Raw genomic sequence first — 23,556 nt, 5'->3', positions numbered from 1 at the left:
CTGTGTTCGTTTTTAGATTGAGGAATTGTTTCTTTGGTTTTGTTTTTTTATGTTTGAAAGCAATATATCAGGAAAACAGAGCGTGCAGAATGAACAACAAACTTTTGACAGAGAGTGTTGGGAAGAGGAAGGGTTTTTAATGCCAGAATTGTTGTCCAAGAAATGATGTTGCCTGCAACATCAGCCTGAGATTGTCTAGTATCATATTTCCAAATAGTGAGACCTTAAGTTGTAGCAGAAACTCTCTTTAGTTTCAAGTTTGTGAAACTTGTGGTTTGTACTGCTAAATCTGATGATGTGTCTGTGCTGTAGTTCTCAGAGCCATCTGTTTATTTCCATGCAGCATGCTAGTCCTCTTTTATTCATGATGTTCCCAACTTGCCTAAAAAAAATTGATAATTTTTTGTGTGCGTCTGTTAGGGTCATTAATTAAAACTTTAAGTAATAGACTAAAGAATTTTCGCTAGTAACTTCCCTGCAGCTTAATTTTTCTTTTCAGTGCAGATCCTTGGTTTGGGTTTTTTATTGTCTTTCCGATGTGAGGTTCTAAATCTTCCAGTTCTTATACTTACCACCCTTTTCCATTTGAATTAATTATTTCCTATTTAAGCTAATGTACTGTAAGAAATGACATAAGCTGTATTTTCTTAACCTAAATGCCAGCTACCTGATCAGTGATACGTTTTATCATGCTTTTATTCTAAATCCTAATACGAACACAGCTGAAATCAGACTAATGGGTCTCTAATTAACAAAGTATTTTTTTCTTTAATATTAGCCTATCTTCATCTTGCAGTGCTACTTGAGATCTGCCTACAGTTTCATTTTCTAGTTCATTACCTTGCTGTTGAGATGACTTTATATTGTCTTTCCAGTTTCAGTTTGTTTAGTTTAACTTTTGCTCATGATTCCAATCCAGTAGTTTTCATTTCTGTTTGTGATCACAAGAAGTTTAGCCTTGTGTTCTGTACAGTTGTTGCTGGAAAAATTACATTGATGACCCACGTATAGAGTGTCTTGACCTTGTGCTCACTACTGCCACATCTTACTTTCTGTTCTTTTTCTGTCTATATCTGAAGAACCTATTCATAGCCTAATTTATTCTGCAAAGTCCATCTTACCTTTCATGAGTTCTTATTTTGTCCCTGTTCATATATACCTTTGTTGATATATCTGTTTTTATTTTTGATTAAGCTCTCTTTTCTCCTAGACACTCTCCTTTACTCTTTATAAAAGGAACTTCTTTTGGGTTTAGAGGCCTTTCCATGTGGGTTTGTTTTGCCTGTGCCTGTGATGCAAGTCCCAGATAATTTTGGTGCCTTTGACACCAGTGCCTTTGACAACACAGTTCTTGATCTCCTTGCTCCTCTTGACTTAGGAGACAGCATACTTTAATTCCTTAGGTTGCTGATACAGTAGTAATTTTCCATTCAGCTTAAAGTGCTGGTTAAATGTAACCTGCATTCAATTTTTCCGTCTTTCAGGTCAGTTGTAGTTAATCCTTCTCGAGCTAAGAGACACCAAGATTTATTTTTGTTAACACTTAATGCTGTTGCTGCATTAAATGTGCATTTTAAAACAGATAATGTTGTCTTCATGTATATAAATCAGCTTTATTTTCTTCCTTACTTAAGCTTCCTTTTAAACGTATTCTAATGCAGATTTCTTACACAGATTTCACCGTTTTCTTGATGTGAACAGTCATAAAGTAGAGAGGACAATAGAAGGGTGAGTTTTATGCCTGTATGCTAATAATGCATTGGTTCTTCTTTTTTTTTTTTAAGCATTTTTTATACTATTTTTATTATTAGAATACATGAGAAACTGATAATTCATTCTGACCTTGGAAAAGCTGCAAGCTGGAAAAGACTAACAGAAAAATTTCTGAACTTGCCACTCCCAAGTCTTGAAGAAACAAAGGTATGTGCGTTGCAATGGCCGTGTTCTTTTTTCCCATCCCTCTTGCATTTGTACTGACGATGGGGCTTCAGTTGTAACGTTGTGTTGGAAATTTCAGGTGACTTAGCAGTGGACTTTGCAGTTGCTGTTCAGGTCATGGATTTCCAGAAATGCAAATGCATTTATTGTCTTTTCAGGATTTCAACACATGCAGTTTCGTGACTTAAAAGGACATGACCTCATTGCAGAGCAGATGTTTTAGGGTCAACATTGTGCAAATGTTGTAGCTGGAGTCTAGGTGAATCTAGATTCCTCTATGTTCTAAAACAACAAAGAACTGAGCAGTTCTTATTCTTTGCTCAATTTTTTTAACTTTAAGTAATGCATCTGGATGTTTTGGTTGTAGTGTTCCTTGTTGGAGTGCTCCTGTCCTGTAGCTTCCTTATTGAGACTATGTATGTGTTTAACCATCGATACACTTTCTGTCAAATCAGTTTAGGATATGGAATGGATGAATACAGCAAAAGTTGTCTCACTTAGACATTTTCCAGTGTAGCAGTGTAATAATGAATTTGATCTTCAAAAACTGAAGGTTCCCACTGTTGGGAAATTTAAGCTTATGATTCAAGAGGTGGTGCTCCACACAGTGATATTCTTTAATAGAGCTGTGTGTTCTGAGTTGCAGTTTGATTTTACTTCTCATTGAACTGATGATTACCTTTCTTTGCACTGTTTTAGGTTCCTTTTAATTTGTGGGGAAAACCCTGGAACCCTCAATAGCTTACACATATTTTCAGTTATTATAATGTACTCTCTAGATTTTTGAAAATGTACCTTAAGTTGTGCTTGTTTTGAGACTGGAATAAAATGAAATCCAAACAAACCAACCCAAACACGCAAGCAAGCACTTAATACTTGAATGTTGAAAGTATCTAAGATTTTTCTTTTATTTTTCTTTTTAAAAATGCTACTGGATATGGCTGGAGGTAGATAATATCTCATATTTGGGTAGTTAAATAGCATTTAGTTTTTAGCAGTGACATTACTGGGAAGATTGAGTATTTATCAGTTTCTCTGAGTGGTAAGTGAAACACCAGCTCACACGTGATTGTCACAAACACTTGTAAAGTCAGCAGTGTTCAGTAGGAACATAGTATAATCCACATATAGTAGATGAGTATGATGCTGCTTTATCTGACATTTATTTTTTCTAAAATGCGAGTGGATCTCATTCCAAAACAGTTTTGTAAGTGTGTTTATGTATGTGTCAAAGAATTTCCATGTGTCTAGATATGAAGTGGTTGGCTGAACAGCTCTGTAAAGGTAGAAATCAGGCCAGAGAAAGATCTTTCTATAGTAAGAAATGGTTGTGCAGATTGTAAGCAGATTTTAGGGAATAGCGTAATACAAATCTTTGGACCTTAACAGTGTTGGCACAGTATTCTAACCTGATTGAAGGCCTGTTTCACAACTGCATTAGTGCAATATTGGAGTTTAAGATTTGTCCTTAATAATCTGTATAGATTTTCAGATGCGAGAAGATAATGTGAACATAATATTAAAATGTAGTGATTTTAGCTAACTTCACTTTAGTCTCTGTTTTAAATAATTGGCCGTGTGAACAAGGGAACCTAAGACTTGATTTCCTGCAGGCCCATTACCTTTGCTCTTCCAGCTCATCCACGTTAATGTAGCTGTCCATTATCCCTTGTCCTGTGACTTTCACAGTACTTGCATCTTTTCCATGTTCTCTGACTGTCAGCTCAGTAAGAGGTAGCTTATGCTGTGGCTACTTTTGAGGTATTTGTATACTGATTGGCTAATTAGTAGGCAGAAGAATTATGTGGCAGATGTTATTTTTGTAATTCAGGACTGGGGAATGGGAACTAATGGGTAGTATTCATGCAGATAATAGGCTGAGTTTGTTCCTAAAATCTTTTAGTCCTCTTACAGACTTGCCTTTTTTTTTTTTTTTTACTATGTCTTAAAGACAGATACACACTATGCTATACTGTCTCTTCTATTGTGTTTGTCTGATTCTCCATCCAACACCACCTATGTGGAAAAACCAAGAGTCAAAGAAGTGGGTAAGTTTACAAGATGTTTATATTGCTAATGAGAGATACAATCTGTTAACGCAATCTGATAAGAAGGACATTTTTCCTCTCCATTTTATGATCTCCTTCACTTCACATTGCTTTATTGGTTGTCTTCTTTATAATTTATGCATTTAAAATAGCTTGCAAATCCTTCCTACCCCTGTTTATGTTACATCACCTGGTTAAGTTTTCCAGCCATCAAAGTACCTTGGGAACTCTCTTTGACTTGTGCCACTATCACAAACGTTCTCCAACTGTTCAACGGTGCTTACATGCACAAAGACAGACAGTGGATTTCTATCCCGAGTCTCTGTCTTGCACCTCAATAACAGATCTGCTGAAACAGCTTTGGTGACGTAAATTCCTATGTTCCCCATATAATCAAGGAAAGGGAGATACATTCGAAGGTTTCCAGAGGGAGATCCCAGCTGCGTGCTTTCTAAAGTAGGGCTTTTTCACTCACTGCCTGAAAATGAGGCTTGCGCTTAAGTTTGAGAGGATACCATCCCCCATTTGTTTACAGTGTTGTATCATAGACTGAAAGAGTATTTCAGACTAACCTAAAGAAAATCTTGCATCTTAAGATTCCTTTTTGAATGATCTCTGCACATTCCCTCGGCGGTGTTTTGAATGCACTTTCAGCCCATTCCAGGAATGTGAATATGAAGAGGTTATCTCAAACAACACTAATTACAGTTGAGTAAGCTTCATGTTTAAGATATAATATGTTGTAAGTGTGATTGTTACTTTTGAAGTATTGCACATCACAGTATTGCACATGTGGTGTCTTTTTTGGAGAGTAAGACGGTCCTTGATTTATGTTGTTTACAGTCCAGGATCCATGTGCATATGTAAATTGTACATTTAGAATGTTTCCATTGAGCTAAATGGGACTAGTCACAAGAAGTGATGTGTTGCATTCTTGCATGTTTTTCCAAGATTGAAGTGTTGGGTACTGTAACATTATACAGATAAATGTGCCAATGGCACATGGTGTTGCGTATTTGGAGTGTTTAAGCAAAAAAATTGAGAATTAATAAGGGGTATACATAGTGGATGCATCACAGTACATGTTGTGTTGGAAGTGCATAACCTTGTTAAAGGAACTGTGGTGTAACCTTAAGTGGAAGGGAATGCCTTCTATTTTAGGTTGAGGGTTTCAAGGTAATTTTAACTTTGGAAGTGTTTTTAGAGGAAAAGAAATTCAGAGTTTTGAGGTATTTACTATTTTTATATTTATACTTCTCATAGAAAAGGAAGAAGAATTTGATTGGGGAAAGTATCTGATGGAAGGAGAAGAAATTTACTTTGGTCCTGGTGTAGATACACCCGTAAGTAATTTCTTAAGGTAAAAAACCCAAACTATATAAACTCGTTTGAAGTATGTTAGAGACCTGGTTGAGTTGTCCTGGTTTGTATGCTCTGCATGTTGATTCCTGTAGGATTCCCCAATACATGGCTTAATACCATGAAATACACACAGACCCAAGCAGAAGAACAGTAATAAAAACACTTTTCTTTTTCACAATGTTTTGACTTAATCCTGCAATTAAACTGGCTGCTTCTTCTGACCCCTGCTTCCACCTCATCAGAAATTTCTGCAGTTCTGTGATGTTTTCCAGTTCTCTCATTTGTCTGGTTATTCATGTTATACATAACTTAAATCAGTCTCTGTTAGATGGTTATGTTAGTGTCCTTTATAGTGGAAGAAAGAAGAGAATAGTTTGTGTTTTACTTGAATAGAAACTGGATATAGATCTGTCTGCCATATTGTTCTGAAGTGTACTGGGGTTTGTTGTACTTAATAGGATTGGTCTGGAGAAAGCGAAGAGGAAGAAGACACTCAGCCCTTGAGCAGGGAGGACTCGGGTATTCAAGTAGACAGGACACCTTTAGAAGACCAAGATCCAAATAAGAAAACAGTACCTAATGTTTCCTGGAAAGGTTAGAATAAGCTGTAATTCTTCTGATACAGTCATACATACTGAAATTTAGCAAGCTAGTGCAGCTTATTTATTATTCTTTAATGAGGTATTGTGTTTTCGATTTATAATTGTTCTATAGGGTGCACCTTACTGTTCACTCCTGATGGGCTTTTATTACAGTAAAGAAGCAATATGAAAGGTTTGATCTGATTTTTGTTATTGCTAAAGGAGAAGAAGTCTGTTTCTGTGGAAATATATGTGGATATTCCAATATAGAAGTGAAAACTTATATAGTAAACGTAGCATGTAGTTGTATAATAAAGTGTATAAAATTGTATAATGTACGTTTTTATTTTTAAGTATGAGAATGCGGAAACAAAATTTGGTTGAGAACGGAAATAGTTGACTCAGTTCTGAGTATTAAATGTTTCTGAAAAAATAGTTCTGTGTAATTAAAACACTAGTGGCTTTCTCTTGAGTAGCTTCAGGGAGTATTAAATGTAGCTGTATATTTTTTTGTAGAATATTGTAGGATATAGGTTACCTTTTATATGACAACTGCACAATATATAAGCAGTAGCTATCTAACTGGGATTAGGTAAAGTTCTCTTAACAATCACATTTAAGAAAATAATTTTAGGTAGTGTACTAAATGCCTAGAGAAGTGTAGGGAACAGAACAAAGTTCTCTATGTAACCTTTGTCGACCTCACCAAGGCTTTCGATACTGTGAGCAGAAAAGGTCTATGGCAGATTTTGGAACGCTTAGGTTGTCCCCCCAAGTTCCTTAAAATGATCATCTCACTCCAAGAGGATCAGCATGGCCAAGTCAGATATGGCAATGCAGTTTCTGAGCCCTTTCTAATATCTAATGGTGTGAAACAAGGCTGCGTTCTCGCACCGACCCTATTCACAGTCTTTTTCAGCATGATGCTCCAAAGGGCCATGGCAGACCTCGAGGATCAGGATGGTATCTACATTCGATACCGTACTGATGGAAGTCTGTTCAACCTAAGGCGACTGAAGGCCCACACCAAGACCTTAAACCATCTTGTCCGGGAGCTGCTTTATGCTGATGACGCCGCCCTTGTCGCCCACACAGAAGCAGCTCTGCAGTGTTTAACATCCTGCTTTGCAGATGCTGCTGAGCTCTTTGGGCTGGAAGTCAGCTTAAAAAAGACAGAAGTTTTCTATCAACCTGCACCTCAGGAAGTCTTCCGTCATCCCCATATCACCATTGGCCAATCAGAGCTCAAATCAGTCCAGCATTTTAATTACCTAGGTAGCCTCATCTCCTCGGATGGTAAGACTGACGGAGATATAGACAACAGGTTAGCAAAGGCATATAGAGCTTTCGGAAAACTCCATAAAAGAGTTTGGTGAAATAAACACTTGAAGAAAAGTACAAAGATCAGTGTTTACAGAGCCATAGTGTTGTCTGCTCTCTTATACGGATCTGAATCATGGGTCATCTACTACCACCACCTGTGTCTCCTAGAACGCTTCCATCAACGCTGTCTCTGCACGATCTTAAACATCCACTGGTCAGATTATGTGACCAATACATCTATTCTAGAACAAGCAGCAGTCACAAGTATTGAGACCATGTTGCTGAGAACACAGCTGCATTGGGCAGGGCACGCCTCCAGGATGAAGGACCACCGCCTCCCTAAGATCTTGCTTTATGGTGAACTTGCCACTGGCTACTGCAGGAGAGGAGCCCTGAAGAGAAGATACAAGGACTCCCTGAAACAACATCTCAGCCTTGGTCATATTGACCAACATAACTGGTCTACTCTGGCCTCCAGTCAGGAGCTCTGGAGACACACTATCTCTAACGCTGCTGACACTTTTGAGAAGGCATGCAGGATCACTCTTGAGGAGAAAAGACAGCGCAGAAAGAATCGTGCCTTGCAGAGTGTACCACCTAAGGAGTCTTTCTGCTGTGCCTTTTGCAGCCAGACATGCCTGTCTCGTATTGGCCTTTTTAGCCACCAACGCGCTTGCAACAAGCGTGGGTAGTGCCTTCCAAAATCTTCGTTTGCGAAGCCTAGCCATGATGATGAAATGCCTAGTGAAAAGGAACATAGTGATGAAGATGATGATATTTTGTAGTTTACTTTTTAAATCAGCATGTTTTTGTATATAGCACTTGAGAATTGCCTGAGACAGAAGCACATTTTTGGAAAAAAAAATGGAAACCATATAAATTTCTAAGCTTATAGAATCATAGTATATCCTGAGGTGGAAGGGACCTACAAGAATCATCAAAGTCCAGCTCCTGGCCCTTCACATGACAGCCCCTGGAATCACACCATGTGCCTGAGAGCATTGTCCAAACACTTCTTGAACTCTGTCAGGCCTGGTGCTTTGGCCACTTACCTTGGGAACCTGTTCCAGTGACCAGCCACCCTCTGGGTGAAGAACCTTTTCCTAATATCCAACGTAAACCTCCCCTGACACAATTTCAGGCCATTCCCTTGGGTTCTGTCACTGGTCACCACAGAGAAGAGATCAGTGCCTGCCCCTCCTCTTCCCCTCATGAGGAAGTTGTAGACTGCGGTGAGGTCTCCACTCAGTCTCCTCCTCTCCAGGCTGAACAGACCAACTTCTCATATGGCTTCCCCTCCAGAGCCTTCACCATCTTTGTAACAGTGCTTTGGACCCTCTCTAATAGCTTAATATCTTTCTTATATTGTGGTGATCAAAACTACACACAGTACCCAAGGTGAGGCCACACCAGCACACAGTAGAGCTTATTTTTTAGGACTTCTGCAATATTTAGGAGATGTGGCATTTCTTTGTAAATTAGTTTCTGCATGATGGTGTCATATATATGAGTGCAGTAAAGTGTAAATAGTTGTACATGGTAATTAATTTGAAAAGATCTGCAGCTGAGCAGATAGGCTTATTAGTAACTTTTTCCTGTGTTTTATAAGCATTTCCTGTGTAAATAAAAATGTTGCTGACCATCCCATGTTTTCACAGTCGGTGAACCTGATGTCCGCAGCTGGCTGGAGCAGCATGTAGTTCCTCAGTACTGGACAGGAAGAGCTCCTCGTTTTTCACATAGTTTGCACTTGCATTCCAATCTGGCTGCAGTCTGGTAAGAAAAATAGTATCATTTACATATTGCTTACTGGCATAAAGTGCTAAATATTGACTTTATTAAGCATCTTTACTTGGAATCATAACGATAGTATAGCTGTTACAATTAACTTAAAAACAGAATTAAAGGGGTACAAATGGATAAGATCAACAAGTGAGCTGTTTATTAAATAAATGAACTTTATTAATAAATTCCTATGCTTTTATTTAATTTTTAATAAGTTTCTTGTGTCAGCTTTCAAAGAAGTAAATCTTACCATTGAATTTTGTTTGGCTTGACCCTTACGAAGGTCTTGAGGAACTAATATTGGTGGGTTGTAAGTGGTTCTGGAAGTGAGGAGTTCCCTAAAGTTTTTGTTTGTTTGTTTTTGGTGTCTCCTTTACAAAGTTAGTCTTAAACACAGATTTTGTGTGGGGAAGGAATATGAAGCAGTATATTGCCATGATCTGCCATGGTCTTGGAAAGAAAATGAGAATTAAAAAAAAATGAAAAAAAGCCTGGTTCTTTCCTGTCCCAAATTCTGACATATCAGTACTGTAGTAATAAAGTTCCTTAGGTTTGTCTTTGGTTTCCTTAATTTAATCAATTTCTTAATCAAGGAGCTGTTTTAGTGTAAGTTGATTATCTAGCCAGTTATAACCCAAATTTACAATGAATATTAGAAAATCAGTAACAGGAATAAAGCAGCACTGCAGATGTATGTTATATATATGTGTGATAAATAACCAGTATTACTTAGCTTGGACTTTTAAATTTTGAGCACATTTACATAACCTTTGCCACTGATGATATTAATGAGTAAAAATACTAAAAATGTAAGTAATTGTTCTATACTTTGCTAAAATATGAAAAGTACTGTGGAAAGTTTACAAAGAATTGTGTAAGACAGGATCATAAGAGAAAGTTCTTAGGTGGCTATGAAAATTTCCATTTCTTAAGTAAACTTTTGGGCTAAAGTGTGAACTTCCTTATATGGATTAGGGCAATTGATATTTTACTTTCTAGCTTAGTATTTTTCCCAGAAGGTAACGATAGTTTTTCACAGCGTTGAATGAAAAATAATTGAATAATCAAGGATCAAGAATTAAAAAAAACCCAACAACCAAACCCCAAAAACCAGTGAAAATCCAGTACTTCAGATATTTGCTACTTAATTGCTTGTCTTGCTGTGTAAGACTTGATGATATTTGAATGTTTTCCATAGTATCATGCTTAACAATATGAAAACAAACTGTGCTTTTGTTTATATGTTTAAAATGTTCCCATGAACATCGAATCTGCTCAGATACGAGTAGAACAAAACTGAGCATTAGGATTATTTCTTCATTCTTATTTTCAGGTGATTCAGCTTGTATTTCAGCCATTACATTTTTTTCATTTCCTATTTTTCTAAGGGATCACCACTTGTACACCAGTGATCCTTTGTACGTGCCAGAAGAGAGAACCCTAGTCACAGAAACTCAGGTTATACGTGAAACTCTTTGGTAAGAGCAACATCACAAAGCTTGTGCTTTAACTTTTAGTATTTCTCTCAAGGAAATGAGAGATCTGTCTTTGAAGACATGTTTGAAGAATTATTACTGAGCTTTTAATTTGCACTGTTTCTGAAAAGAGAGATGTGTGTTAACCGTTCATGTTTGAGGCACTGGAACAGGTTGCCCAGAGAAGTTGGATGCCCCATCCCTGGAAGCGTTTAAGGCCAGGTTGGATGGAGCTCTGAGAGCAACCTGGTCTAGTGAAAGATGTCCCTGTCCATGACAGGAAGGTTGGAACTAGGTGATCTTTAAGGTCCCTTCCATTCTGTGATTCACAAAGAAGGAAGTAGTATACTACCTCTTGTTTGCATCAGTTCTTCAGTTCTAATTGTTAAAAAGAACCAATTCGTTCTTATCCTGCCCCTATGGATTTTTAATACAGTGTCCAATTTTAGAAAGTAGGTAGAGTTATCCTATAGCTGGGAATTATCTCAACTGGAAAGAAACTGTAAGAAATGTTTGCTTGGTGCCTGTATTTAAGTGTTGTTGTTCTAGCAACAACTTACATTACCAATACCATCCTACTTGATCTGTGGTCTCCTGTTACTCGAAGAAAAACTTACAGGCAAGCGAGAGTTACTTCTTTTATTAATTATATAATTATAAGTGCATTAAGGGGGAAAATTACTACTCTTTTCATTTCTTTTCAAGGCTACTTTCAGGAGTGAAAAAGCTTTATATATTTCAGCTGAATGATGGAAAAGTGACTGTTCGGAATGATATTATTGTAACTCATTTAACCCACGTAAGTTGTTTCTGAATCTCAGCTGAATATATCTGTCATTAGAAAGATGTAATTTGGGGGAATACGCAATTAAACTACTTGTGGAAAAATCACATTTCTACAACTGTGTTTTTTCTAAAGTAAGGACATCTGGCTTAATAAAACCAAATGGGCTGTATCTGAGAATGTGATGAAGCAATAGCGATTGCAGAATTTTATAATATTTTAATTCATAAAGATAATATTGTAATTCAGTTTTTAGGCTTTATAAAATACAATTCTTATTAGATGATTCTAAAAAGTATGATTTTTTTTAGAATTGCCTGAGATCTGTATTGGAGCAGATAGCAGCATATGGTCAAGTTGTGTTTAGACTACAGAAGTTTATTGATGAAGTGATGGGACACAGCCCAGAAAGCATAATGCATGGAACAGTTTCGACTCCAAAGAAGACTACTGAAGCCCCATTCAGAACCTACCAAGCTTTTATGTGGGCTTTGTATAAATATTTTATTAGCTTTAAAGAAGAACTTACTGAAATTGAAAAGTGCATAATCAACAAAGGTACAGTGTGAGGGAAGTTTTACAAGAGGGGGACACACAATTTAATAACAGACAAAATTTGCTTTTCTGTTGGATGTTCCTTTTATACATCTTGTTTTGTTGTTGGTTTTTTTTCCAGATAAAACAGTCACACTTTCAATAGTAATAGATAAGCTGTCTCCCAGACTGGCACAGCTGAAAGTACTTCACAAGGTTTTCAGCACAGGAGTAGCGGAAGTACCACCTGACACCAGAAATGTTGTACGAGCATCTCATCTGCTTAATACTCTCTACAAATCTATTCTTGAGTATGACAGTGTTGGAGAGGCATCTGAGCAAACGGTAGGAGAAATAATTCCTTCCTTGATAGAACAACACGCTAGAAGATTTAGTAATTAATGCATTATTGTTTTCTGACATGAGTCCACTCAACCTGGACAAAACTGGATTTACGAGAAGATCAGTAGTGGTGTTTTTTTGTACTGAGGGGAGGAACTGTGGGGAATCAGAGGCCAGGAAACTGTTTTGAAAGAGGGAACCTTGGAATAGGTTTCCCTCCTATTTCTACAGCTGCATAATTCAGTTACTGCTCAAATGTGGGGGTTTGGATTTTTACATTAACTTGCTGATTATACTACTGGAAATATAGTCCATGTCATTATGTCTTTTTGTTTTCCTGTTTTCGATGTTATGGAACCACAGAATGTTTTATGACTACCCCTGTTTGAGAGATGTTAGAGTGAAAAGTGCTGTTTGGGTGTAACTGTGATTACAAAAGTAACAAGGGGAAGCATGAACAATACAGGCTTCCGTTGAAACTACTAAAGCTGTAGTTGTTAGTTTAACATTCTATCTTTAAAAGCCTTAAGAGTAGTTATGTATATCTTATAAACTGTGATTGCACATAAGAGGTTAGGCTTTGCCCATACTGCTTTCAATGCTTAGTATAAAAACATTCAACCATTTTTATCTTTTTTCTTTGAATTCAGGTATCCCTTTTGTTCTCTCTCTGGGTTGAAACTGTGAGGCCGTACTTACAGACAGTGGATGAGTGGATAGTCCATGGTAATTTATTTGATCCTGCAAAGGAATTTATTATTCAGAGGTAGGGATGCTGATACTAAACACACATAATATTTAAAATCCTTTTATGTGCTCTTTTTGGGGTTTTATAGTTTTGTTTTCAGTGCTACCAACAGGGCTGATCTCAACTTTTATTTATATGTGTGTTTCATTTTAGTTATCTAGTTTAGGTTGTTTCCCATCTGACTTGAAAGACAAAAACTGAGTATCTGATGTAAGCAACACAAAAAACCAAAGTGAACACCTACTCTAGAATTTTTCAGCTTTCCCAGTAGTATTTGCTTCAGTGTTGTATTTTAAATAAATCTGCAAGTCAGTCACTCATCATTTTGACATTAAGGATGCATGCCACTGTGAATAGTTAACTTCCTGGACAAATTTAATTATCATTACTCTATTTGCCTTGTTTTGGGGGTTTATTTGGTTGTGCAGTTGTTTTGTGTCCTCTGACCTGATTGTTTATCCTGCCAAAGCAGTCATCCATTTCAGAGTGTCTAGATAGTTTGTGATATAAATGTGCTAATTTTATATAGTTCTAAAGTGCTTCATGACTGTTTTAAGAGAAAGGCAAAGCATAGAACAAAGATTCTATTTATCTCCTAGTAATGAAGTTTCATCTTTTGAAGAGGGAAATACTCAACAGCTTTTTATTGCTTTGCAGAAACAAAAATGTTCCAGTTAATCACAGAGATTTCTGGTATGCTACCTACACATTATATAGTGTGTCAGAAAAGACTGAGAATGAAGAGAAGATGAGTGATAATGCCAGTGCCAGTTCTGGCAGTGATCAGGCCCCTTCAAGCAGACAGCACACTATGGTCTCTTTTCTGAAACCTGTGCTAAAGCAAATTATCATGGCTGGAAAATCCATGCAGCTGTTGAAGAATCTTCAATGCAAAGATGGCTCTCCACAGCAGGCTGCGTCAAGAGGTGAGCCGTCAGTTTATACCCTATCGTGCCTTAGGGTATCTAACAGTATGGGTGTATTTTTGGTAATAATGTCAGTATCGTGGTTGGTAACTTGAGGTCTTACGGAAAACATTCTTCCAATGCAAGCAAGTGAAAAGAGCAAAGTAAATAAAGCTGAGTGTTCCATTTTCTTTTTATTTCTGTAGTTTTTTCTTAAACTTCTTTTCATGTGCTTGCAAAGCAATTTTTTTTCTTGTTATGAGACAAAACCAGCTTTTATGTTCTAATAGTAAAGGTTTTTTTAATAAATAATTGTTCTCTATTGCTAAATGGTTCAGTAATTCTGAGGTAGCATGTGGAATTTTTTTTTTTAAAGCTTACTCATAAGTAGATGAAAGATATTTGGATATCTAGGATATTTATCCTGCATGATTGTAAAGCATTATACAACATTTTAACCAGTGTTGGAACTTTTTTTGGCCTTTTTTTTTTAAGGAAACAGTTTTTTTCATTTTGCTGTTCCTTGATGTTTAAAAGTAGAGATAGTTAAATTATTTTAGAGACTCACTCTATTTATTTCCCCCTTTGATGTGAGAGTATCATCTATTCTAGTGAATAGTGAAGGGTTGTTTCAGGTGCTAAAAATTAACTGCCTTTGCAACTGAAGTAGGAAGTTGTTTAACAGTCTCAGAAATATTTCATATTTCAGATACCCATTCTGCAATCCATTTGAACATATGCCTGACCTTAGGCATTGGACTACTCCTGTCATTTCAAATATGTATTTGGGGGTTGGGTTTTTTTCTGAATAGTGGCCTAAATTTACTATTTTAAAAGTTAGCTAGTGAATGTTGGACTATGGAGTTCTTCTTTTAGTTCAGATGATGTTTTCTCTTTGAAGAAAATCTTACTGTGGAATGTGTTGCCCGATTCAGATGCTGAACGAAAGAGTTTATACACGCTGTTCTTGGAATCGGTGCAGTCTCGCCTGCGGCATGGGGAAGAGTCTGTTCCTGATACTATTACAGAACAGCAGGCCACAAAGCAGAGCCTGATAAAGATGCAGTCTATAGCGGAAAGACACTTGGAACTGGATGATGTCCATGACCCACTGCTGGCTATTAATTTTGCCAGGTAAATGAATGAGCTTCCTGCTGCATATTTGAGAGCAATGTTCTGCCTGGCGACTTTTGGTAGACCACATTTTCATTGCTGCTGCTCCTGGAAACAAGCAAGTGCAGAACAAAGAGGAGCATCAACAATCAGTGACAGAGGCTAAATAGGCACTCCCCTTGTGCTTGGTTAAAGAAAAATGTGCTATTCGCAATTGGTAGCATAGAAAATTGGAGTAGTCTCTATCATAACAGGCTTTTAGCAAATAAGTGGTTTAATAGGGAATAATAGGGAATGCCACTGTAAAATCTGAACTTTTAAATTAGTTTGATTGGAATTTGTACACAACATCCTTGATTTGCACCATGGATATTCTTAGCAGAATGCAGCTTCAGTTGTGCTGTGTTTAAATCATATAACTGTAAAAACTTACCAAAATTCATGTTAATTGCATAGCAATTCTTCATTCTTTGTAATGAGGGAGGTCCTGTAGAGGTTATAAATGTCTTGGAAATTAACAGGAAAGGCAAACTCTGAAAATCTCATTTATTTTGTGGTTGCGAATAAGAAAATAGCTTTTTATGTTTTTCCTAAATACTAATTGTCAATACCACCTAAGGAGTCTTTCTGCTGTGCCTGTCTCGTATTGGCTTTTTTAGCCACCAGCGCGCTTGCGACAAACGTGGGTAGAACCCTCCTCAAATCTTCGTTCGCGAAGCCTAGCCATGAAAAATGAAATTGTCAATATACATGTTTTCATCTCAGTCCTAGGAGGAACATGGTGTAAAGAAATCATAATTAATAGTAGATAAGACTTTATTATTTCCCTTGTTCATTGAGACTATTCTCTTTGTCAAAACTGCTACATTAATTCCGTGTCTGACTCATCCAGTCTATCAAGGCAATAGCTGTTATGAGCCAGACTTCCTCTAACAGTGGGTTCAGCTGGCAAGTAGCTTTTTACAAAATATTATAAGAATTTGATCCTTTCTGTGCAAAAACAATTAAACTTACCAAATGTAGACTACAGATACTCGTCTTCCCATCACATAATATTACAGATAATATACAGGGACACTATAATTAAGATGCCTCAAACCAGTTCTCCATCTGTGGGGTGGTTTGGGGTTTTTTTTTGTTTGTTGTTTTGTGGTTGTTGGTCAAATTTTTACTTTGTTTCTTTAATTTTATTTTTCTTTCCTGGGAAAGAAAACTGCTGTATATGCACAGTAGAGTTTTAAAAGTTCCTGTGACAATGGGTTTGCTTATTAAGCTGTACACTGTTTGAACTTGATGTTTTTCAGAATTATGCCTTAAGCAATTGTGATTATAGAATGCTGTCCTTTTTGATATTCTTGTATCTGGTGATACACAAAGAGTATGATGGATGACTTAATAGACTTGATATGTACTCTTGTTATGAATCAGCTTTTAGTACTCCTGCACCATGTATTTCAGAGCAGAGGATCCAATATTGATAAAAAGTACAGCATTGTTTTATGTATTGTATCAGTAATGAGCCTTCTTCCCTAAGCAGTTTGTTTTATTTTGAAGACTCTATTTGGAACAGAGTGACTTTCATGAGAAGTTTACTGGTGAGGATGTCTCTGTGGATAGATCCTCAGAATCTGTGACCTGCCAGACTTTTGAACTGACATTGAGGTCTTGCCTTTATCCGCACATAGACAAGCAATACTTGGAATGCTGTGGGAATCTGATGCAAACTTTAAAGAAGGATTATAGGTAAGAAAATAGATTTGTTTTTCCTTACCTTTTTTTTATTACCAGTGGTATGCCATCACTAAAAGAAGCAATTTTATCTTGTGTTTCTATTTCAATTTGATAACCAACAATAAAATCATTAGGGAGAAAAGGGGGATCTAACATTAAAGACTCTTGGGTAAAAACTTGGTCTAGCTTAAAATCAACAGCAAAGCTATCATTTATCTTCAGTAGATGTTCAGTGGGGAAATTGTTTCAAACAGTTCTTCTTAATAATGTTGTCATTTGAAGTTCATTTTAGGGAGAGGGAAAGATTTCCAAACTATGCTGTTTCTGGCAATTACCTAGCTGGTGAGATAGCTGAATATCATGAGCACTCCTGTTGAAGTTAGTGGGGCTGTTTAGGCTTACAGGGAAAAACGCATTCGTTATTTGGTTTTATTTGAATGCATGTGAAAGCTCTGTGAGGGTTAAACAAAGGATTCACTGTGGACCTTGTTACATTTGTGTCCAGTACTGAGTTCTTGTAGTGAAGAGTTTTGTGTTTTGGGTTCACTTGTATGAGGAAACTGAGGAAATGTTATATGTTTGTTCCTGTTTAGGCTTGTAGAATATTTGCAAGCAATGAGAAACTTTTTCTTACTTGAAGCTGGAGATACCATGTATGACTTCTATACATCTATTTTTGACAAAATTAGAGAAAAGGAAACTTGGCAGAATGTTGCTTTCTTAAATGTTCAACTACAAGAAGCAGTTGGACAACGCTATCCAGAGGACAGTGCAAGGTAAAATGCAAAACATGCTTTAGTTACATTTCTTTCACACTTACCTCTATTAATGTACTTAACTTGCATAGCACAATACTAATTATTGTGTACTCATTGAAATAATCTGTTTTAATGAAGTTTTGAGCTGTTGTCATCTTTTCTACCCAAGTCCTCCAGATTAAGTCAGACAGTTGGTATTTAGCAATAAGAAATAAAACCTAATAAAACCAATTACGAATTTAAAACAGATTCTTATCAATGACATCACTTGTTTCCTTGCATAGGTTGTCTATATCATTTGAAAGTGTTGATACAGCAAAGAAGAAACTCCCTGTCCACACCTTAGATGGTCTGACATTGAGTTATAAGGTAATGAGTTAATATGGCTGTGGTTCTTATTCTAGAAGAGATTTGAAATGTTGTATTAAAATTACTTATACTTTCTGTCTGATTATCCTCTCTTCTTCTTAGGTTCCTTGGCCTGTGGATATAGTTATAAGTTTAGAGTGCCAAAAAATTTACAATCAAGTTTTTCTGCTCTTACTGCAAATAAAGTGGGCCAAGTATAGTCTAGATGTTTTACGATTTGATGGTAAGATACTTCTTCAATGAGAGATGCTCTATAAATAAACTTGGTTTGTATTGTAAGGACATTAAGAGTGTTCTGCTTTCTGGAGTAAGTAGTATAAACTAGTTAGAATTTTGATTAATTCTATAAAATATTAATCTGTGTTAGCATTGCAAATTAGATATATTAAGATGGGTATGTTTTTCACTTCTTTTCAGCCTCAGGGATAACACTATTCAAGCATTCCCTTGGTCTTTTTGATTCAAGTCTAGTTAGTTATATTGGAAACTTGTAACTTCATTCTTCAGACCTTGCAGTTGAAAGGTCTGTTTACCACACCCTAATGTTTTGCTGTATGTATGGTCCAAGTTTTTATGTGTAATACCTTGCAGACAAGTTAAGAAAAGATGAAAAAAATACTCTATTTGAGATTGAAACAGTAAGCTGTTTGGGGATTGTAGAAAGAGATTTCTTAGTATTTCCTTCACCAGGTTAATGTGTATTCTCTTCCTGTCCCATGTAAAGTGGATACGGACTTCGTGTCTTAGAAAAACAAATTAGAAAGTTGGTGGGTTCATCTATGATTTGACCATCACTTAAGTAATTATCTTCTCAAAAGCATGTGGCTTTCTTCTGTTTAAACTTCATGGGTGTGACTGCTTGAGTCTTTTCCCAAAAAGAGCAATACTCTTGCCTTTTTTTTAGAACTAATCTCTGCTGCAGAAAACCCACAGGTTAAGGAAGGAACTTCACTAGAACAAGGAACGCGTCCTCTGTTTGGACCGCAAACAGAAAGCATAAAACAACAAATACATCGCATGTTCCTCTTAAGAGTGAAACTTATGCATTTTGTTAACAGCCTGCACAACTACATCATGACAAGGGTTTGTCTTATATCATGCTTTCATTTATATTAAGAACTTGTAACTGGAGATGCAGTATTAATTTTTCCGTAAAATATGTTTTAAAAAGTGCAAAATCTAAGTATAATATCCTTCCTGCAAAATGATTTTGAGCTTGACATGTTTTAGTTTTAACTTGGCCATTTTGATTCAGTAATTCTGAAAATGCTTTAGGAGTTCTACATGCACACGATTGATCTTTGGATATTACTAGTTCTTTTTGACTCTTTGTCCCAGTGGTAGATGACTGAAGCATAGTCATGTAAAAAGAGGTTTGAGTAAGCTGTTCCTCTCTTAAGAACTGTTTATGCTGATAAAAGTGTTACTGCAGATATTTTAGTTAAATGGATCCTTCTCAAAAATCTCTAGCACACATTGTATACTTGACTTCTTGAATATAAAGGCAATGCCTATAGATTTATATCTGCTCTACTATTGCCTTTTTTTGCCTTTAGTAAAATTAATATGATCCAGTTCCACTTCTCCAAGGATAGTCTGTATGTCCTTGTGTAGTGGCAGTATTCGTATTTATATGAGGAATGTTGTTGTGTAGTGAGAAGAGCTCGAAATGTTTGCTATTGATAGTAATTTGGAGGCTGATCCTAAAATTTGAGAGGGAAGAGCAAATTAATCATGCAGTTTCAGACTCTTAAAAATATATTGGAAGAGAGTCATAATCACATGTGTGCAACAATGAATTTAATAATGGTCATCTTTTTAAGATTCTTCACAGTACAGGCTTGGAGTTTCAACATCAGGTAGAAGAAGCCAAAGATTTAGATCAATTGATAAAGATTCATTACAGATACCTATCTACAATTCATGATCGCTGCTTACTGAGAGAAAAGGTGGGTAAAAACTTAGCAAATTTGATATGTTGAGTTTAGCAGTACAAGAAAGTAGTTCAGTAGTCTATTTTGCAGTTCATACATCCTAAGCAATGTATAGGTACTTTTGAGGAAGTAGTAACTTTTCTAGAATTAACACAGAGACTGAGTTTCCCATGCTGGTCTCACTTCAATTCTGTCAAGGAGAGAAGATAAAATTAAATCCTTTATATTGGATATTACATGGCTCGTTTGTTTCTAAGAGATAGGAAGTTTTGAACAAGTTGAGACATGGCAATGTAAGGAGGATTATACTTAGTGGTATGGCAGGAAATGGAGGTACATGGATATAGCATTGAAACCTTTTATCCCTCGTACTGTCTGTGCATAGTCCACATCGAAGTAGTCAGCTGCAAAATGAATTGGAGAACAAATGCAAAACACATCTTAAATTTGGAAGAATCACATTGTACTTAGGAGATTGTTTTTACAGATCAGATTAAATGGCCTGTGATACCTTTGCATTGCAGCATAATAATGCATATTATTATGCTGAACAATGAATTTCTGACTTACTCCTTGTGTTTTAATTGTTGTTTTAGGTGAGCTTTGTGAAAGAAGCTATAATGAAGGTGTTAAACTTAGTACTGATGTTTGCAGACCGTTGGCAGGCCGGTTTGGGGGCTTGGAAGTAAGTACATATGCCTACAATTCTACATGGTCATATTTTTGAGTATGATTTTGAATTAAGTATGATTTTGTGCCCAGAACTGCACACAGCACTCCAGGTGAGGCCACACCAATGCTGAATACAATGGGATAATCACCTCCTTTGACTGTCTGGCTGTGTCAGACACTCAGAAGTTGATGTATGGTCCTGAAGCCAGCTGTTGTGGACCGGCTCACTTCGTGTTTTTCAGGACTAATTCTCTTTGGCACAGATGCTACCTAGAATTTGGATCCCACTCCTGTGGCATTAGGAAGTTGCTATTTTTGGAGCGCTTTTCTCATTCAGTGTGTCAGAACTAATTTGTGAATGCTGTTAATAAAGACTGAAACTCAGGGCATGTGATTACGTGCTCTTGGATGTCACAGGAGAAAGTCATAGCTGGTGTAGTGTCATCTGTATCATCTTGGGAGAGGGGAAAAAGGAAAGGGAGTGACTATTGTGAACTATGTCTTCTCCCTTGACTGGTGAGTGCTAGCTGACAGAGTCCAAAGTGGAATTCAAGAGATGACTGATAGTAAAGCAGTGTGGCTGTCCCTGTTTTACTGGCAGTGTAGGTTTACCCCAGGTTGCTCTGAAGCAGTAGGGACCAGGGAAGGCTGTCTTGATATACAAACATATGTAGTAATAAAAATTGTCAGTTGGAACCATAGAGTTCCTCCAAATCACTGCAGAGATTTCTGAGACAATGAGGAAATTATTAGTGCCATAGTGATAGTGCTCAGATGCTCCTGTGAGAATTTTCTCTGTTTTCTAGGAGTATCATACTCAGGCATAACTGAAATATTCTAAGTTCAAGCCAGAATTCTGTATAAAGAGTACTTTTGTCATTTACTGTGAAATTTTGGTCATATTTTGAAGATACATAGTGGCTGGTCTGTTAAGCATTCCTGCATAACTGTTTTGTAGGATGGAATCCATAGAGAAGATGGAATCTGATTTTAAAAACTGTCACATGTTTCTTGTAACTGTTCTCAACAAAGCTGTCTGTCGAGGCTCTTTTCCTCACTGTAAGTACATGAAGCTTTTTACATACCTGCACTTACACAAGTTTGCTAAGAATGTGTTTATATTTTAATCTGTATTAATGTTTGTCAGTACATCTTATATGTTATTTTGTCAGTTATTCACAGAGGGACATGAAGACTTACTTCTTACTAAGATAAAGTCATTTTTTTTAGAGTATTTGTGCCTAGCTTTTTCATGACAGCTTTCTTCAGTTTATCTGCCTTCTTGATGAGAGGAAGCTGATGTAGCCAAGCAAGTGACAAGCAGTTTTCTAAACTAATGAAACTAAGTTCTGGGGTCATAGAAGAGCATTCTTTTTGTTCTTATTGAATGACAGCTTCAATATATCTTGAGCAGATAAGATTTTAGTATTATGGTGCCTCAGTTACAACTGCACTGAGCTGTTGGCTCTGCCTATCTGTTGGAAATTACTTCCTTGGTAGTAGAAACAGCAGAAAATGGTATGTCTATGTTTCTACTTACAACCTGATAATAGCTTAAATTGTTAATCAGTGCCAGTTTGAGTTGGGGGGGACTGCTCAATGAGGTTTGTTGGTATGTATATGTATTTTCTAACCAAATCTACAGATAGTGTAGGAGACATGACTTAGTGGTGGACTTGGTAGTGTTAGGTTAATGGTCGAACTTGATGATTTTAAAGGTCTTTTCCAACCAAAACGAGTCTATGATTCTAAAACAGGTAATATCTGACATTGCTGCTACTCAGTCTACAAGAACTATCTGTGAGATCAGCTTGCTGTATATAACTCCCCACAACCTTTATTTTTCTTTTGTGTACAACAGTATTTCAAACAAAGGAGCTAATTTCTTTCTGGTTCTTACCACATGAAATAACTAATGGATAACTGGTGGCAAATGTGGTGAAATATCGTCTAAACTGTCAGACTAATAAATTGTCTTACCATCTTAAGTCCTGAAGTATTACAATTTAAAAAACAAACCAGTATCTTCCTTTTAAATGACTGAATTGAATATTGCAATAAGTATTTGCAGGCTGCTGCAAATGCAAATATTAAATACTTTTTTATTGTTTGTTTCACAGTGGAATCTTTAGCTTTGTCACTGATGGCTGGCATGGAACAAAGTTAATACCCAGGTCTGTTGAATTAATGAAGAACTGAAAGCACCATTTATGTTGAAATTCCCATGTGTAAAAAACTGTAAGCATTTTGCACTCCAGTTTAAAATGTGTATAGCTAAATGATGCTAATGGTTTGGAGCTCTGTAACATATTTTAAAATGTAAATAATGTACAGGTAAGTGTATTGGTGGTGGCAGTGTTTGTATATGCTTCAACATCAAAAAACATGTATAGTGTAAAATGCATTCTGTGTAAACAATCTTACTTGAAAATACATTAAATATATTTCATGCTGGAAAAAAGGATTTATTTTTTCTTTAATTATGAGTAATTTATAATTTACTTTTTCCATTATTTTTTCAGGTGTGAATAGGTCACAGAGTAGTGTGGAGTGGTGTGACTCAAATCTTAGTGTTCAGAAAGTTGGTCGAGTTAATTATTGGCTTTTTTAAAAAGGCTAAGAAGCATGCATCTTATTTGCTTAGTGGTTATTAAGAACTCTCTAAGAAAACTGTTACAATAAGCTGATGTAAAAAATACAAGATTCATTTATCGAAATGGATTATAGTAGAACATAAAATACCAGAATTTTTTACATTAAAATTCAAATGCTTACTAATTTGAGTGGTAACTCTTGTCAGTTTAAGTAGGATCAAGATTACACTGTTACCCTAATTTTAACTGTTGGATTGTCGAGATGTTTCAGAGGTGGTCAGATATGATTTGACCTTTATCCTCCTTCTAAGCCTTTTGCAAACAAAATTTACATCTAATAGCTAATCTCTTGTAAAGTAGTAGATTGTGATACAGAATGGTACTTTTCTAGACAAGTAAATGTGGAACTTGTTCTGCACAAGACAACTTGCCCTGTCTCCTCCCCGTTAAAGTTTCATTTAAATTCTCGCATCGGTACACCTGCATTAAAAAAGATAAAATCAATCATAGCTATTTGCCTATTGATTTATTTGAATAAATAGAAGATTTAATAATAAGAA

At 36.4% G+C, this 23,556-nt stretch overlaps 1 protein-coding gene across 3 annotated transcripts in view; it reads left to right on the top strand.

Annotated features, from left to right (window-relative positions):
* TUBGCP5 (tubulin gamma complex associated protein 5) overlaps positions 1-23,556 on the top strand; it is a 24,674-nt gene extending 1,118 nt beyond the window's left edge. Inside the window, exons 2-25 of one of the 3 annotated variants that reach the window (XM_039388844.1) lie at positions 1,675-1,728; positions 1,812-1,920; positions 3,890-3,986; positions 4,583-4,693; positions 5,250-5,329; positions 5,807-5,942; positions 8,911-9,028; positions 10,426-10,515; positions 11,218-11,311; positions 11,608-11,854; positions 11,973-12,175; positions 12,823-12,938; positions 13,578-13,846; positions 14,761-14,959; positions 16,493-16,681; positions 17,263-17,445; positions 17,712-17,796; positions 17,899-18,019; positions 18,701-18,879; positions 19,620-19,745; positions 20,327-20,415; positions 21,361-21,461; positions 22,523-22,576; positions 22,925-23,556. In XM_039388844.1, the coding sequence (XP_039244778.1) occupies positions 1,675-1,728; positions 1,812-1,920; positions 3,890-3,986; positions 4,583-4,693; positions 5,250-5,329; positions 5,807-5,942; positions 8,911-9,028; positions 10,426-10,515; positions 11,218-11,311; positions 11,608-11,854; positions 11,973-12,175; positions 12,823-12,938; positions 13,578-13,846; positions 14,761-14,959; positions 16,493-16,681; positions 17,263-17,445; positions 17,712-17,796; positions 17,899-18,019; positions 18,701-18,879; positions 19,620-19,745; positions 20,327-20,415; positions 21,361-21,461; positions 22,523-22,569 (3,043 nt within the window). In that variant the 3' untranslated portion in view covers positions 22,570-22,576; positions 22,925-23,556. Of the gene's footprint in view, positions 1-1,674; positions 1,729-1,811; positions 1,921-3,889; positions 3,987-4,582; positions 4,694-5,249; positions 5,330-5,806; positions 5,943-8,910; positions 9,029-10,425; positions 10,516-11,217; positions 11,312-11,607; positions 11,855-11,972; positions 12,176-12,822; positions 12,939-13,577; positions 13,847-14,760; positions 14,960-16,492; positions 16,682-17,262; positions 17,446-17,711; positions 17,797-17,898; positions 18,020-18,700; positions 18,880-19,619; positions 19,746-20,326; positions 20,416-21,360; positions 21,462-22,522; positions 22,867-22,924 lie in introns of those variants that run through there. The other 2 variants (XM_027726374.2, XM_027726375.2) reach the window with 2 other exon arrangements.

The sequence above is a fragment of the Pipra filicauda genome, unplaced genomic scaffold, assembly GCF_003945595.2.
Source record: "Pipra filicauda isolate LSUMZ 115617 unplaced genomic scaffold, ASM394559v2 scaffold68_size4259465_pilon, whole genome shotgun sequence".
In the NCBI taxonomy this organism is placed as follows: Eukaryota; Metazoa; Chordata; class Aves; order Passeriformes; family Pipridae; genus Pipra; species Pipra filicauda.
Note: the sequence above shows the minus strand (reverse complement) of the source record. Positions and strands in the feature narration are given on the sequence as shown.